Source organism: Strigops habroptila, chromosome 2, assembly GCF_004027225.2.
Source record: "Strigops habroptila isolate Jane chromosome 2, bStrHab1.2.pri, whole genome shotgun sequence".
NCBI lineage: Eukaryota > Metazoa > Chordata > Aves > Psittaciformes > Psittacidae > Strigops > Strigops habroptila.
This window is the reverse complement of record NC_044278.2, coordinates 9,881,838-9,894,595: the sequence shown is the minus strand read 5'-3', so window position 1 is coordinate 9,894,595 and position 12,758 is coordinate 9,881,838. Positions and strand designations below refer to the sequence as shown.

General features: G+C 51.2%; 1 protein-coding gene across 2 annotated transcripts; it reads left to right on the top strand.

Moving 5' to 3' along the window:
• The first annotated feature begins 747 nt into the window (after positions 1-747).
• On the top strand, positions 748-6,909 carry NOP2 (NOP2 nucleolar protein). 2 transcript variants are annotated; one of them, XM_030471645.1, is made up of 16 exons: positions 748-922; positions 1,006-1,051; positions 1,136-1,233; positions 2,173-2,438; positions 2,724-2,767; positions 2,930-3,093; positions 3,855-4,054; positions 4,145-4,234; positions 4,320-4,407; positions 4,504-4,644; positions 4,834-4,973; positions 5,248-5,337; positions 5,803-5,925; positions 6,007-6,104; positions 6,198-6,328; positions 6,440-6,909. In XM_030471645.1, the coding sequence occupies exons 1-16, from the start codon at positions 820-822 to the stop codon at positions 6,703-6,705; spliced, it is 2,088 nt and encodes a 695-aa protein (XP_030327505.1). In that variant the 5' UTR covers positions 748-819; the 3' UTR covers positions 6,706-6,909. The 2 variants fall into 2 exon arrangements, with proteins under 2 accessions (XP_030327505.1, XP_030327506.1); XM_030471646.1 differs by lacking the exons at positions 748-922; positions 1,006-1,051; positions 1,136-1,233 and adding an exon at positions 1,328-1,488.
• Positions 6,910-12,758: the final 5,849 nt, after the last annotated feature.

The following is a 12,758-nucleotide window of genomic DNA, read 5'->3' as shown; positions in this document are numbered from 1 at the left end:
GACACAGGATTCGAGGTGCAGCCTCACCAGTGCCCAGCACAGGGGGACAGTCACTGCCCTGGCCCTGCTGGCCATGCTATTGCTGCGACAGGCCAGGATGCTGGTGCCTTCTTGGCTGCCTGGGCACAAGCTGCTCGTGTTCAGCTCCATCAATCAGCACCTCCAGCTCCTTTTCCATGAGCAGCTTTCCAGCCACTCTTCCCGAAGCCTGGAACATTGCAGGGGGTTGTTGTGGCCCAAGAGCAGGACCTGGCACTTTGCCTTATTGAACCTCATACGACTGGCCACAGCCCATTGATCCAGCCTGTCCCGATCCCTCTGCAGAGCTTCCTGTCCCTCAGCAGACCAACACTCTCAAACAACTTGGCGGCACCCACAAACGCACTGAGGGTGCCCTCGACCCCCTCATCCAGCCCATCAATGACGATATCAACACTGGCCCTAACACCATCTCCTGCCTGCTTTCGCAGCTCCCCCAGCCCTCCGCTTACGCTGCAGCCTGCTCAGGCCTTCACGGAGGGCCTCCCGCCGTCCTGGAAGCTAGGGCCTGCTCCGCCCCCCCTCCGCTTGCGTCTGCGGCCCTCGACGGGCCCCGGCCCCGCGGCGGCCGCCCGTGACCGCTCGGACGCGCCGAGGCCCCTCCCGCGGCAGGCCGCGCGGATGACGTTGCCGGCTGAGCCACTCAGCGAGCAGGAGCGGCGGCACTAGCCAATGGGTGGAGGCGGGGGGGCGGAGCTGAGCCCGAGCGCATGCGCGGGGCGGGGAGGAGGCCTGCACGTGTGGCGGCGGTCCCGGTGCTGCCGGAGCGAGCGGCGCGACATGGGGCGGAAGCTGGACCCCACCCGGCCGAAGAGCGGCCCCGGGCGCAAGGCCCGCAAGCAGCGGGGCGCTGAGGTGGAGCTGGCCCGTTTCCTGCCGCCAGGTAAGTCCGGTCCGGTGCCGCCTCACGGCGCCCGGTACCGCCGGTGCGGGCTGGCTGACCCACCGCCGCGTGTCTCTCCGCAGAGCCGGAGACCGGCAGGAAGAAGCTCTCCAGTCACGGGCGGAAGAGGTGAGGGGAACGGCCTGGCGGGGCGGGGACGCGGGGCTGGCCGGGCCGGGGCTCACCACTGCTTCCCCCCTAACCCCGATCCAGGGCTGCGAAGAGGCGACTGGGAGCGGGCAGCGGCCCCGCGGGGAGGAAGAGGCCGCTCAGAAGAGGAGGAGGAGGAGGAGGAGAGCTGGAGCCGGCAGGTGAGTGCCGGGTGCGGGGCCGGCATCTCCCCGTCCTGCTGCCCGCTGGGCGCCCGCGCCGCCACAGTCCGGCTCCCGCCTCTTATGCCGCGGGACAAGCGGGATTAATCGTTGTTTTAAAGGATTTTGTCCTGGTTTCTGGTCCCTGCCGTGCCAGGAGGTGATGCTGCCTGAAGAACAAACCAGCGAGGTGTCTCCTACATATGGAAGCCACTTTTAACTTACCCTCCCTTCACAGCAAGGCTGTTGGGGCAAGTTGGGTAGCCGAGGTTTTTGAGCTCGCTGTGTTGTCCTGTGTAGCCTAGGAAGGCTTTGCAGTAGGAAGAAGGACAGATAAAGGTTTGGGAGGGAGTACTGTAATCTGTTAGTGCAAAGTTCCTTTATATGTAGCAGCCTTCAGGGATGCTGGAGGGGGACTCTTCATTAGGGACTGTAGCGATAGGACAAGGGGTAACTGGTTCAAACTTAAACAGGGGAAATTTAGGTTAGTTATAAGGAGGAGGTTCTTTACTGTGAGGGTGGTGAGGTGCTGGCACAGGTTGCCCAAAGAAGTGGTAAATGCTCCATCCCTGGCAGTGTTCAAGGCCAGGTTGGACAGAGCTTGGGTGACATGGCCTAGTGTGAGGTGTCCCTGCCCATGGCAGGGGGTTGGAACTGGATGATCTTAAGGTCCTTTCCAACCCTAGCTATTCTATGATCATAAAAAAATCTGTAGATGTGTTTTTCTTTGGTAATTCTAGTTAGGTCTCTAAAATTTGGGGGAGAGGTGAGAATATGCCTTTGTTTATGATTGAGAAAACTCATCTGGAGAGTAAGGAGTCCCCTCTCTTGGACATGCAGCTCAGATCTAGTGGGAAGGCCTCTTTTGTCTATCAACTAAAAAACTAAAGTAGCAGCTTTTGGGAATGCTGTCTAACTTAATGCTTCTTCTGCCTGTAGCTGAAGAACAGGTATCCCCACAGAAGGAGAAACATGCTGTAAAGGCAGCAGGACAAACCCCTCGTGGCTGGTCTGGTTTCAGCGATGGCAATTCGAAATGGCTGGCACCAGCCAAGGCCAAGAAAACTGCATCTAAAAGAAACAGCATAGAATTATCTAGTGATGGTGAGGTGGAAGAGGGCAGCTGGGAGATGGAGGAGGAGGAGGATGGGAGCAGCGAGGAGATGGTGGATGATTATGGTGCCTCTTCATCAGAGGAAGAAGAGGTAAGAGCTTTTGGTTCTTAATTACACAAGAAATACTTGACTTTGCTGCCTGAAATGACGCATCAGGCCTGGGAAAAAAGAGTGACTTTACTGGGGGTGGATGATGAGCTAGGGGAGAGCTTTCTCTTTCTTACTTTCACAAGAACAATTATGAGTTTAGCAACTGATCCCAGCATAACATTCAGTGCTTTTGTTTGTTGTCCTTTTTAAACAGAGCAGATAAAATTCATGGGAAGTAAGGGGCATCTGGGGATATTGTTTCATTTATCTTTTGTCTCTGTTTAGTTGCTGCCTATTGAAAAAGCTGCCCTGAAGCAGAAGCCTGACAGGTGAGGATTTGAGAACGGTGCCAGTCCGCAGAACCTTTCCTGTTTAGACGTGGAGCCTGCATTCATCCTTGTGCCCTCTCTGCCATCTAAGAAATGGTAGTTGTGAAGTGCCTGTGTGATACTGTTCTTGCATAAAACATTCATCCTGTTCTTTGTCGTTAGGGGAGACTTCAGTGAAGATGACAGTGAAGAGGAGGAGGAAGAGGCAGAGGAGGAGAGCAGGCAGAAAATGGGACAGAAGGAGGAAGAGGGCCCGGATCTGCAGATCAACCTGGATATAGATGAGCAATTTAAACTGCCAACTAGTGAACAGATTGAGAAAGAGGATATCCTTTTTATCTGTAACATCCGTAAGCCATATGCATGCATCAGCACAGAGCCTGGATACAACCAAAGAACTTCATTTGGGCTTTATCACGAGTATTGCTTAGCAAGAGTGTTTCGTGCATGACAAAACATTAGCTGCCCTAATAGTTAGTACACAGTGCTGTGCTTCTGTACAGTATAGTTAGGAGATCTGTTATGCCCTGTATGAAGCTTGCCCCAGTTTCCTTTCTAGTCCTAAATGCATGTATGTGTCTTATCATATAATTCATTCCCCTGTACCCTGATTTTCCTGGCAGGTGTTTGTGTAACCCATTCCTAGAGGCTCTGATGAGAGCAGTTTCATCATCCAAAGTGCTTGCTCTTGGGTTTGGTGATTTTAACTTCCTGCCCCCTGGTACAATCCTGCTTTTTCTCATTCTTCTCTGTACTACTTAATTCTCCTTGGGGAACTTCTGGTTCCTTTCTGCTACAGGTAATGTTTTCAGTATTCAAAGACTGTTTTGTTGTCTCCCCCCACCCACCCCCCATTTTTTCTGTTTATTTAAAGTAACTAACCAAATTCTTTTAAATACTTTGTAGTTTTGTCCAGTTCCATCTTTTGAATCCCCCCTCTGCTGAGCTCTCATGAAAGTGTATTCCAATGAGACCTTTCTGCTGAGGGTGGTGGTGTGATGCAGGAGTCCCGCATAACCAGTTGCACTTGTAAAGAGCTCGTGTGCGAGTTCTTTAGCTGTTTATGATTCCTTAATGGTCTTTCTACCTGCTGAGCCGCCTGACCTGCACACCATTCACCAGCGCATCAAGGGCAACATGGAGGTGCTGCAGGACTTTGTGGTGAAGCGAGAGGAAGGACGCACACGACAGGAGTACCTCGCCTTGTTGCGCAGGGACATGGCTGCCTACTATTCATACAGTGACTTCTTGCTCACAAAGCTCATGGACATCTTCCCACTCCCTGAGGTAGGATCCTGCCCTGCTGACTTTTGAGGATTTGGCTGCCTCCATGGGTCTTTGTTTTCATCTCTATTCTCTCTCCCTTCTTTCATCCAGCTGATAAACTTCCTGGAAGCCAATGAGGTTCCCCGCCCTGTGACCATCCGCACCAACACGCTCAAGACACGGCGACGGGACCTGGCGCAGGTGAGCAGGAACCTGTGGTTGTCTCCTGTGGTGCATGTCACGCGGGGTGATGTCTCTGTCTCAGACCCATCTCCTTGTCTTGCAGGCTCTAATCAACCGTGGCGTGAATCTCGACCCTTTGGGGAAGTGGTCAAAAACAGGACTTGTTATTTATGACTCCTCTGTGCCCATTGGTGAGATCACCTTTCTTGTGCTATGGCTGAGCTGACCTGCTCTTGGCTCCCTTGCTTTCATGTGTCATCTTCTTTTGTTCTGCCTTCCCTGGCCAGGTGCCACCCCTGAGTATCTGGCTGGGCACTACATGCTGCAAGGAGCCTCCAGTCTCCTCCCTGTCATGGCTTTGGCTCCACAGGAGAACGAACGCATCCTGGATATGTGCTGTGCGCCAGGAGGCAAGACCAGCTACATAGGTATCACCGGGGAGCCTTGGGTGGGAAGGTTTGGGGGGATGCTTTGTGAAGTGATGAGTTCCCACTGGTCTATACAGAAAGGGGGAGCAGAGGGGGAATGAACCTGTGGGAAGGAGGGGGTGGCTGTCCCTACAGGCACAAATACAGGAGGTTTTCAGCCCCTTCCTGATGTGTTTTTCCATCTGGCAGCTCAGCTTATGAAGAACACAGGTACGATCTTGGCCAATGACAGCAACGCCGAGCGGCTGCGTAGCGTGGTGGGGAACTTGCATCGGCTGGGAGTCACCAATGCTGTAGTGAGCAACTGCGATGGACGCCAGTTCCCCAAGGTATGTTCCTGCCTGCTTTGGGTGTCCTTACCTACCTTGACATATGCTTAGCTGGAGCTGCTGTACTGTCTCTTTAGTAAAGCCGTGTTCTCCAGAGACAGCTGACACAGGAGGGATGAGCAGGGCTGCCAAGGAGTGTTTGTTGTTTGATAGGGAGACAGGAAGGTGGACGGGGAGGAGTGATGGATCTTTCCTGACTTCCCAGTCTTCTGGTGTTGGTCTTATTTTGTGTGCCTGCCTATGAGTGTAATTCCAAATGTACATCTGCCTGTAGGTGCTTGGAGGGTTTGACCGTGTCTTGCTCGATGCTCCTTGTAGTGGAACCGGTGTCATTTCCAAGGATCCTGCTGTCAAAACCAACAAAGTGAGTGACCAGTGGGGACACAAGATGGGTACTCAACTATAAGCCATGAAAGGAAGGGCTCTGGGGCAGCTTTGTTCTTGAGAGATGGCCGCAATAAGGATGCTGATTTTGCCTTCTCTTTCCTGTTGCTTTCTCTTTCCTTCTTCCTTTCTCTTTTCCTCTTTTCCTCTTTCAAGGCCAGGTCGGACGGGGCTTTGAGCATCCTGGGCTAGTGGAAGGTGTCTCTGCCCATGGCAGGGGGGTTGGAAGTAGGTGATCTTAAAGGTCCCTTCCAACCTAAACCATTCTATGATTCTACTGTGTGTTGTACCAGAGCTAGGTTTTTTGAGGTTAGTTCTGCAGAAAACTCTGGAATCTTCTATATCAAATGCACTTTGCTCTCCTGTCATCCATCCATCCATCCATAGCGGAGGCCTGGGGTGCTTCTCTCTGCCTGTGGCATCCTAACCTATCTTTTTCTTTCAGGATGAGAAAGACATCCTGCGCTGTGCTCACCTGCAGAAGGAGCTGATTCTTAGTGCTATAGATTCAGTCAATGCTGCCTCGGAGACAGGGGGCTACATTGTCTACTGCACTTGTTCCGTCATGGTATGTACCTTCCATGCTCTGTTGTGCTCATCTACTTGGGAGACTGGTGAACTTTTGGTCCTAATACTTAGTCTCTGGCAGGTGGAGGAGAATGAGTGGGTTGTGGACTATGCCCTGAAGAAACGCAATGTTCGCTTGGTGGCCACAGGCCTGGACTTTGGCAAGGAAGGCTTCACCAGGTGCGTGCCACAGCACAAGCTGCACAGGTGACTGTTCCTTGGTGGCCAGGTTTGAGCGGAGGTGTTCTGTCATTTCTCACCCCACTTCTCCAGGTTCAAGGACCGTCGCTTCCACCCCTCCCTCAAGTCTACGCGGCGTTTCTATCCCCATACGCATAATATGGATGGGTTCTTCATTGCCAAGTTCAAGAAATTCTCTAATGCCATCCCCCAGGCACAAAAAGGTAACCTAGAGCTGGAGTTCAGCTGAGCTGCCTGGGCCTGCCCTCACAGGCTGCTTCCCCTGCAGAAGCCATGCAGGTTCTTCATACCTGCATGTTTCTCTCTCATTTCAGATGAAGAACCTGCTGTGGAAGCAGCAGCTCCGTCCACTGTCCCTGATACTGCCATGGAGCCTCAGCCAAAAAAGAAGAAACTTGAGGGATCAAAAACTGACAAAGACCAGAAGCTGCCTTCAAAGCTGCCACAGCCTGCTTTGAAGAAGAAACGTTCATTGCAAGCACAGAGGAAACCTTTGAAGGCTGGCCGGCCTTCTCCCAAAATGATGCGTCCTCAAATCCCTACCAGGAAGAAGCATAGGATGAAATCAAAAGGACAGTGAGAGGAACTGCTTTTCCAGGTGTTGGTCCCCTCCTTGGAGAGCAAAGGCTGCTGCAGCTATACGTGTACCACCTGGCTTTGCTGCTCTGTGTAGATAATCTCTGCAGCACTGAGAGCCTGGGACAGCTATTGCCCCGTTTGCTCCTTTCCCTCTGCATCAAGAACTGATGCACTGGCCCATTAAAAGTTTTGTACTCTGGCTCAAGTATTGTCCTTTTTCCCTTGAACACAGAATACAGAATTCTACCCTGTCTCCTTACTCTGCTGCAACAGCAACCCCTTCTGCTCCCATCTGATGCTCTGGCATTTCTGGTGTTTGTTCTTAAACTCTGCAACATGCGTGTTTGTGAAGAAGCAGGGGGAGCTCAAACCTTAGCTACCTGATTGAAGTTTGTATTGTGTGGTGCCTGTCGGCAGGGTGCTTTATCAGGTGGGCATAGGGCAGGGCTGGAGCTCCTGGGCCTGTGGCCCTGTGCTGGTCCCCAATTCCCTGTTGTGATTGTCTCCTTTTGACCCTTGTGCTGGTCCCCAGCAGTCTCTTGGTTCTTGGCCTCCCAATCACATTCTTTTTGCCTTTTTTTCATCTAGATGTGGTTGCTTCACCTAGAGACATAACAAGCAGGGGTCTGGGCTGTTTCTATGTAAATGTCAGCCCAGGTCGCTTTCCCTTGCTAGTGTGAGTTGATATGCTCTTCTTTGGTTCTGCTCTATAGTCTATAAATCTTTTTCTAGAGCCAATTCATTAATAAGCTTTCTACCAAGTGTGTTTCTCCATCAGTGTGTATGGAGTTGGATATGTAAGAGACCTTGAGGCATAATTTCTGCACTTGCCTTTCTCACTCAGCTCACGTGAGGCTTTGAGATGATTTGTTTTCCTTGCTATGCTTTGGGTTCATGGGAGAACTTGGATGTGCTATTCCGGTGTTTGCTGTTAAGGACAGCTGAATGCAGTGGACTGTAGGATATGGCGAATCCTTTCTGCCCTGGTCTGCTACATGTGAGGCTGCTGCTTTCCAATGTTAGCAGGTTCAGCAAGTGTTGAGGCTGAGCGTGAACTCCAGAAACCTCCCTCAGACACATGCACACGTGCTCTCACTGCACCAGATGGAGAGTGATTAACAGAAATGGAATAAAAGTGCTGTGGCAGGTGCCCAGGAAAATACGAATGGCAAAAAAGGCCTAATCCTGTTCTTGGTCACTGGCCCATCAAAGCTAGAGCATGCTAGTGGGCATACACGTTCATAGAGCACTTGGATCCTTAGGCTGCAGTCTGACCAGTACTGGCCCTTGGCCTTTTATGCTTCTCAGGGGCTCGTCTAGCTGGCAGTTTGCTAGCGGATCACAAATGCACATGCATGCAGAGGAAAAGGCCAGGATTAGTTTAATGTAAGGCCAGGTTGGATGGTGGTAATCAGGTGCAGGGCTCAGCCAGGCACACATGCTGACCAGAAGCCAGCCCTGTGTGACTGCCCCCTTCTATTTATTCCTCCTCTACATTTCCCATGCTCACTTCTGATTTAGCTTGATGCCTCCCTTTCCCCTCCTTTGATGCTTCCCCTAAACCTCCCAGAGTAAGTTTTGCTCCCATAATCTTCCTTAAAACATGGCATGATCAACTTTATACAGCCCCAGAATCCCCTGCAAACATCCCATAATAAATCTGCCCTTTCCCATGAAGTTCACAATAATTTTGCTTTCTGGTTTTTCCAGTTTCTGACTGAAGCAATTCAAGGCTGTACTTGAGTGCTTCCTGTAATGGTTCAATCTGTCGGCGTCTCAGGAATCCTGGTCACTGTTACAGCTCGTGTTATCTTCTGCTTTTTAGGGCTTTAGTATCTGTGTGGTTGTTATAAGCCTGTTTTAGGGGGGGAGTTGACTTTGTCTTTTTGTGTTGAATAGCCATTAATTAAATATCCTTATAGTGGAAAATAACTTTTTCCCCATGCTTCCCAGTGAATTAGGGCAGGGAGGAGCCTCTGAATGCAACCGTCTCACTCCAGGCTTGTGTGGTGAGGTCTCTGACACGCAGAACCCAAGGGAAGTTTTCTGGGGTCTTTCAGAAAAGCTAAATAAAAGTGAGGTGCTGTTAGGAAAGGAACTATTCGATAGCAAAATGGAGAAAATTATTACAACCCCCTGTACATGTACTTCAATACTGCATTCTAGTGCCCCCCATCTGAATAAGGACTTCAAAACTAGCAAGTGTTCAGGGAGAATGAATACATCCTAAGTTCTGGAATGGTTGCTGTGAGAGGAACAGTTAGAATCTAGGCCTCTTTAAGCTTGGAAAAGAGACCATGGGGAAAGAAGTGATATAACAGCGTGTAAAATTGTTAGTGGCATGGAGAAGATGAACAGGGAACAACTGTTTGCTCTTTTCCAATAAACGCAAAAAACCAAAACCCCAGGACCCATCAAATGCACCAATGGTGTAGGTAGCCATGAAACTCCTCTCCTTTCTGCAGGGTATGGTGGATGATAGAAGCTTACGCAGGTTGAAAACCCAGCTGTGTGCACAAGGGGCTGGTAAATAACTGGCTCAGAAGATCCACAAGCCATGAACTGCTCGAGGCTGGGAGGCATTGCTGCTCACTTGCCCTGGCTGCAAAGCCCTCTGTCCTCACCCTGTGCTGCAAAGTGATTCCTGGGCTTAGATGGACCATTGTTCTGACCTAGCTTAGCGGCTCTTGTGTCCCCAGGAGGTGGTCCCACTGCTGTGCCTGCCCTTAGTGCTCCCAAGGCAAGTCCTGAGCTCTGCCTAGCACCTCATGTCCCTCAGCTGGGCCCTTGCTGCACAAGGCTTGTGTTGCTTGTGGCAACAGCAGCCTCCAGGTAGGCTGAGCCCTGCCTCTGCTCCTCCAGCCTTATTTCTTTTCCAGTTCTAGCAGAATTCCCCAGGAGTGACGAAATACAGGATGTTAGCATACAGCTCAAAACTGGAGCCATATGGCAATCTTCCAGCTATAGGTGACTTGTACTTAGAAGGACTTTTACCTCTGGCAAGCTGTGAGCCTGTCCTTTCAAAGCCGTGCTAGCCTGTCCTGCTTTGCTGCTGCCGCCTATTGAGGTTCCTGTGCAGTGTGTAGTCTTGGCTTGATAACCAGGTTTATCTTGATAACCTCAGCGGCAGTGACAGAAAGTTCTTGGCTGGGATCCCAATGTAACCGTCTGGTTTCTAGTGGATCTCCAGATTATGTCAGGCCCCTCTGAAAGGTAGGAATAGATGCTGCTTTAAGCACGTCGATAAAACATCTCTCTCACCGAGCATCATTCCACTTGCTTTGCTTGCCTGCAAGCCTTTTGTTATAGCTGGGGAAAGACAGAGGGAACTTTTGTCTCTCTTTGGTGGTTCACTCCCTTTCTGCTCTTTATTTCAGACATGGAAGTTATCACTGCTCAGAGAGATAACGTTGAGCATGACACTGAAGTGCTGCCATCGAGCTTTGGAGGCAGTACTGGGGATGCAGCAGCAGGGGATGAAAGTTGGTGGCTTCCCTCTGTGTTTTGGTATGAGGCTGCTGGTCACACTAGACTTGTGTTTGCAGGTGCCTTCTTACTCTGGGAATCTTTTGTTATGTGAAAGATCAGATTTTTGGAAAATGAGACTACTGGGTGATCTTTTAGTGCATTTGAATGCACTAAAATTAAAGATCCTTTAATGCATTTGAATATCTGAAAGCTGCTGACAACGTGGCTTGCGAGAGCTGAGGCAGAGCGAAGCAAGAACTGAGGCAAAGCAAGGGTTGAAGACAGATCTGAGGAGGAAAAATGATGTCGTAAATTAAAAGCTGGTTGAGAGAAGTCAGTGTAATGTGTTGTATCTGTTCCTCTGTGCTGTGCACAGATGTCACAGAGTGGCATTTAATGACTTGGAAGGGGAAAAAAAGGGTAGGCAGTTCTAGAATAGAGTTGCTACATGCTGTAAAGTTAGTTAGGCTAAACAAGGCCAGAAGTGTTCAAAACAAACCTGGTGCACGGGAGGGGTGAGGTTCTGTGTCCATGACTGCCAGCACAGGGGGAGAAATATCACACATGTAAGATCATGGATTTGGTGGGGATTCTTCAAATCCTTCTCCCCAGATGGAAGGGGATGAGTCTTATCAGAGAAGCCTTATCAGGGCACAGTGAGACAGCCAGCTCCTGCCTGCCTGGCTCTGGAGTGCTGCCAGCTCACCTCTGCAAACCTGGAGGCAGGGAGAGGCAGGGCACTGCTGCGCCCTTGGTGTGGTGGAAGAAGGAAACGGAACACTTCTATGGACAATAGTGTGTAATGGAAAGAGAAGAGATTCCAGTAGCAGTGTGGGTCAGTCACTAATTCCAGTGATGTCATGTGCTGTAATGTCTGTTCTGTGCCGCGTAGGCAGCCTGCCTGCGGTGACGTTGTCCTGTGTCGGGCTGTATCCAGAAGAAGGGACTGAAATCCTGCGCTTCAGGGACCTGAGTATGAAATGTAGATCATCAAGCCCGCACTCTGTTGCACGTAACCCCATAGATGTATACAGTTCTGTAGGGGCTGAATCCACAAATGACCAAGCTCACGTCGGTAGTTTTTGCTCCCCCAAGCTGTCCATCCTGCTAGGGAGGATGTGAAGAGCCCCAAGAAGGATGTCTGCAAGTCCCACCTGCCTGATATAGTCAAAGGGGAGTTGCTGAGAATAGTAAGGTCAGTTAGGACCCTGGCTCTTGGCTGTAGTACCTAGAACTACCTTCACATGCAAGACCTGCCTATAAACTCCCTCCTGGACTGGTGTTTGGGGTTTCTTAAAAGAAAATCTATTCCTTCCTTTGCTGTTAGGCAGGGACGTTTCGGTGTGTGGGTTAGTGTGGTGATCCCGGATCCTGCTGGCAGCTGCCCCTCTGTGCCAATTTCTCTCCACTCATACCCAAATCTAGGCAGCTATCCGTGGGCTGCTGGCTTTGCTGTGCAGCACAGCACCCAAAAGTTCTTGTGTGTTGCCCAGAGAAACTGTGTCTGCCCCATCCCTGGCAGTGTTCAAGGCCAGGTTGGACACAGGGGCTTGGAGCAACCTGCTCTAGTGGAAGGTGTCCCTGCCCGTGGCAGGGGGTTGGAACTGGATGAGCTTTAAGGTCCCTTCCAACCCAAACCAGGCGGTGATTCTGTAAGTGTCTTGAGCAAGGGAAGCTAGTTAAAAAAAGGAGACTTCACACTGCTCTGGCCTCTCCAGGAGATAGGAGGAGTGTTGGTGGAAAGAGGCACTGGAGGTCTGTAGCCCAGCCCCCTGCAGTAAGCAGGACTGTCCGGGCACTGAGTCACATTGCTATGGCTTAGCATAGCTGAGCCCTGAGAACCATCCAGGATGGAGATCCCACCACCTGCTCCAGCACTGCACTGGCCTCCTAGTGGAAAAGCTTTTCCTGATGGATGGCAATGCCCTCCTCCACTGGCACTTCATTAATCAGCTCCATTTGCCAGGTTTCCCCAGCAGGACAGAAGCAGGCCAAGCAGAGCTTAGGAAAGCACTTGCTCCACGTTTTGTGGCACTGCTCTTGGCAGGCAGGGGGGTAAAATCAAGGGTATGTGAGGGAGAAGGATGCTGGCAGAGAGCGCGGGTTGCTGCATGGGCAGGGAGGCTGTGGCAGCGTGTGGGGAGAGTGAAGTGACGTGGCAGAAGGGAGTCAGCGATGGTTTCCAGGGCACGTGCTGGGAGGCCTGGGAGCTGGAGCTGCTGCTTCAAAACAAGCTTCTTGACCAGGATCCCTCTCGTCCTTCTGTCCCTCCCTTTGCCCTGGCTGTTTATTTGGCAGTATTGCTGCTGGGCACATGGCTCCCTTCCTACCAGCTGCTGCTGCAGCGAGGGTTTTTGGAAGACAGAGATCTGCGCCTGTCCATGAGGAAAGCCTTCCTGCCCTCCTCTCCCTTGACAAAAGCACTGCTTGCAATGGTTCAGCCTCTCTGGCCAGTTGCTTGAGAAGAGGAAAAACATTAAAAGGGAGGTGACAGAAAGAGAAGGAAAGCTCACTTCGTTTCCCACCCTAAGCCCATATGGCTGGGACTAAAACCCAGTTATGACTACCAGCAGTCATGGGTGTGCC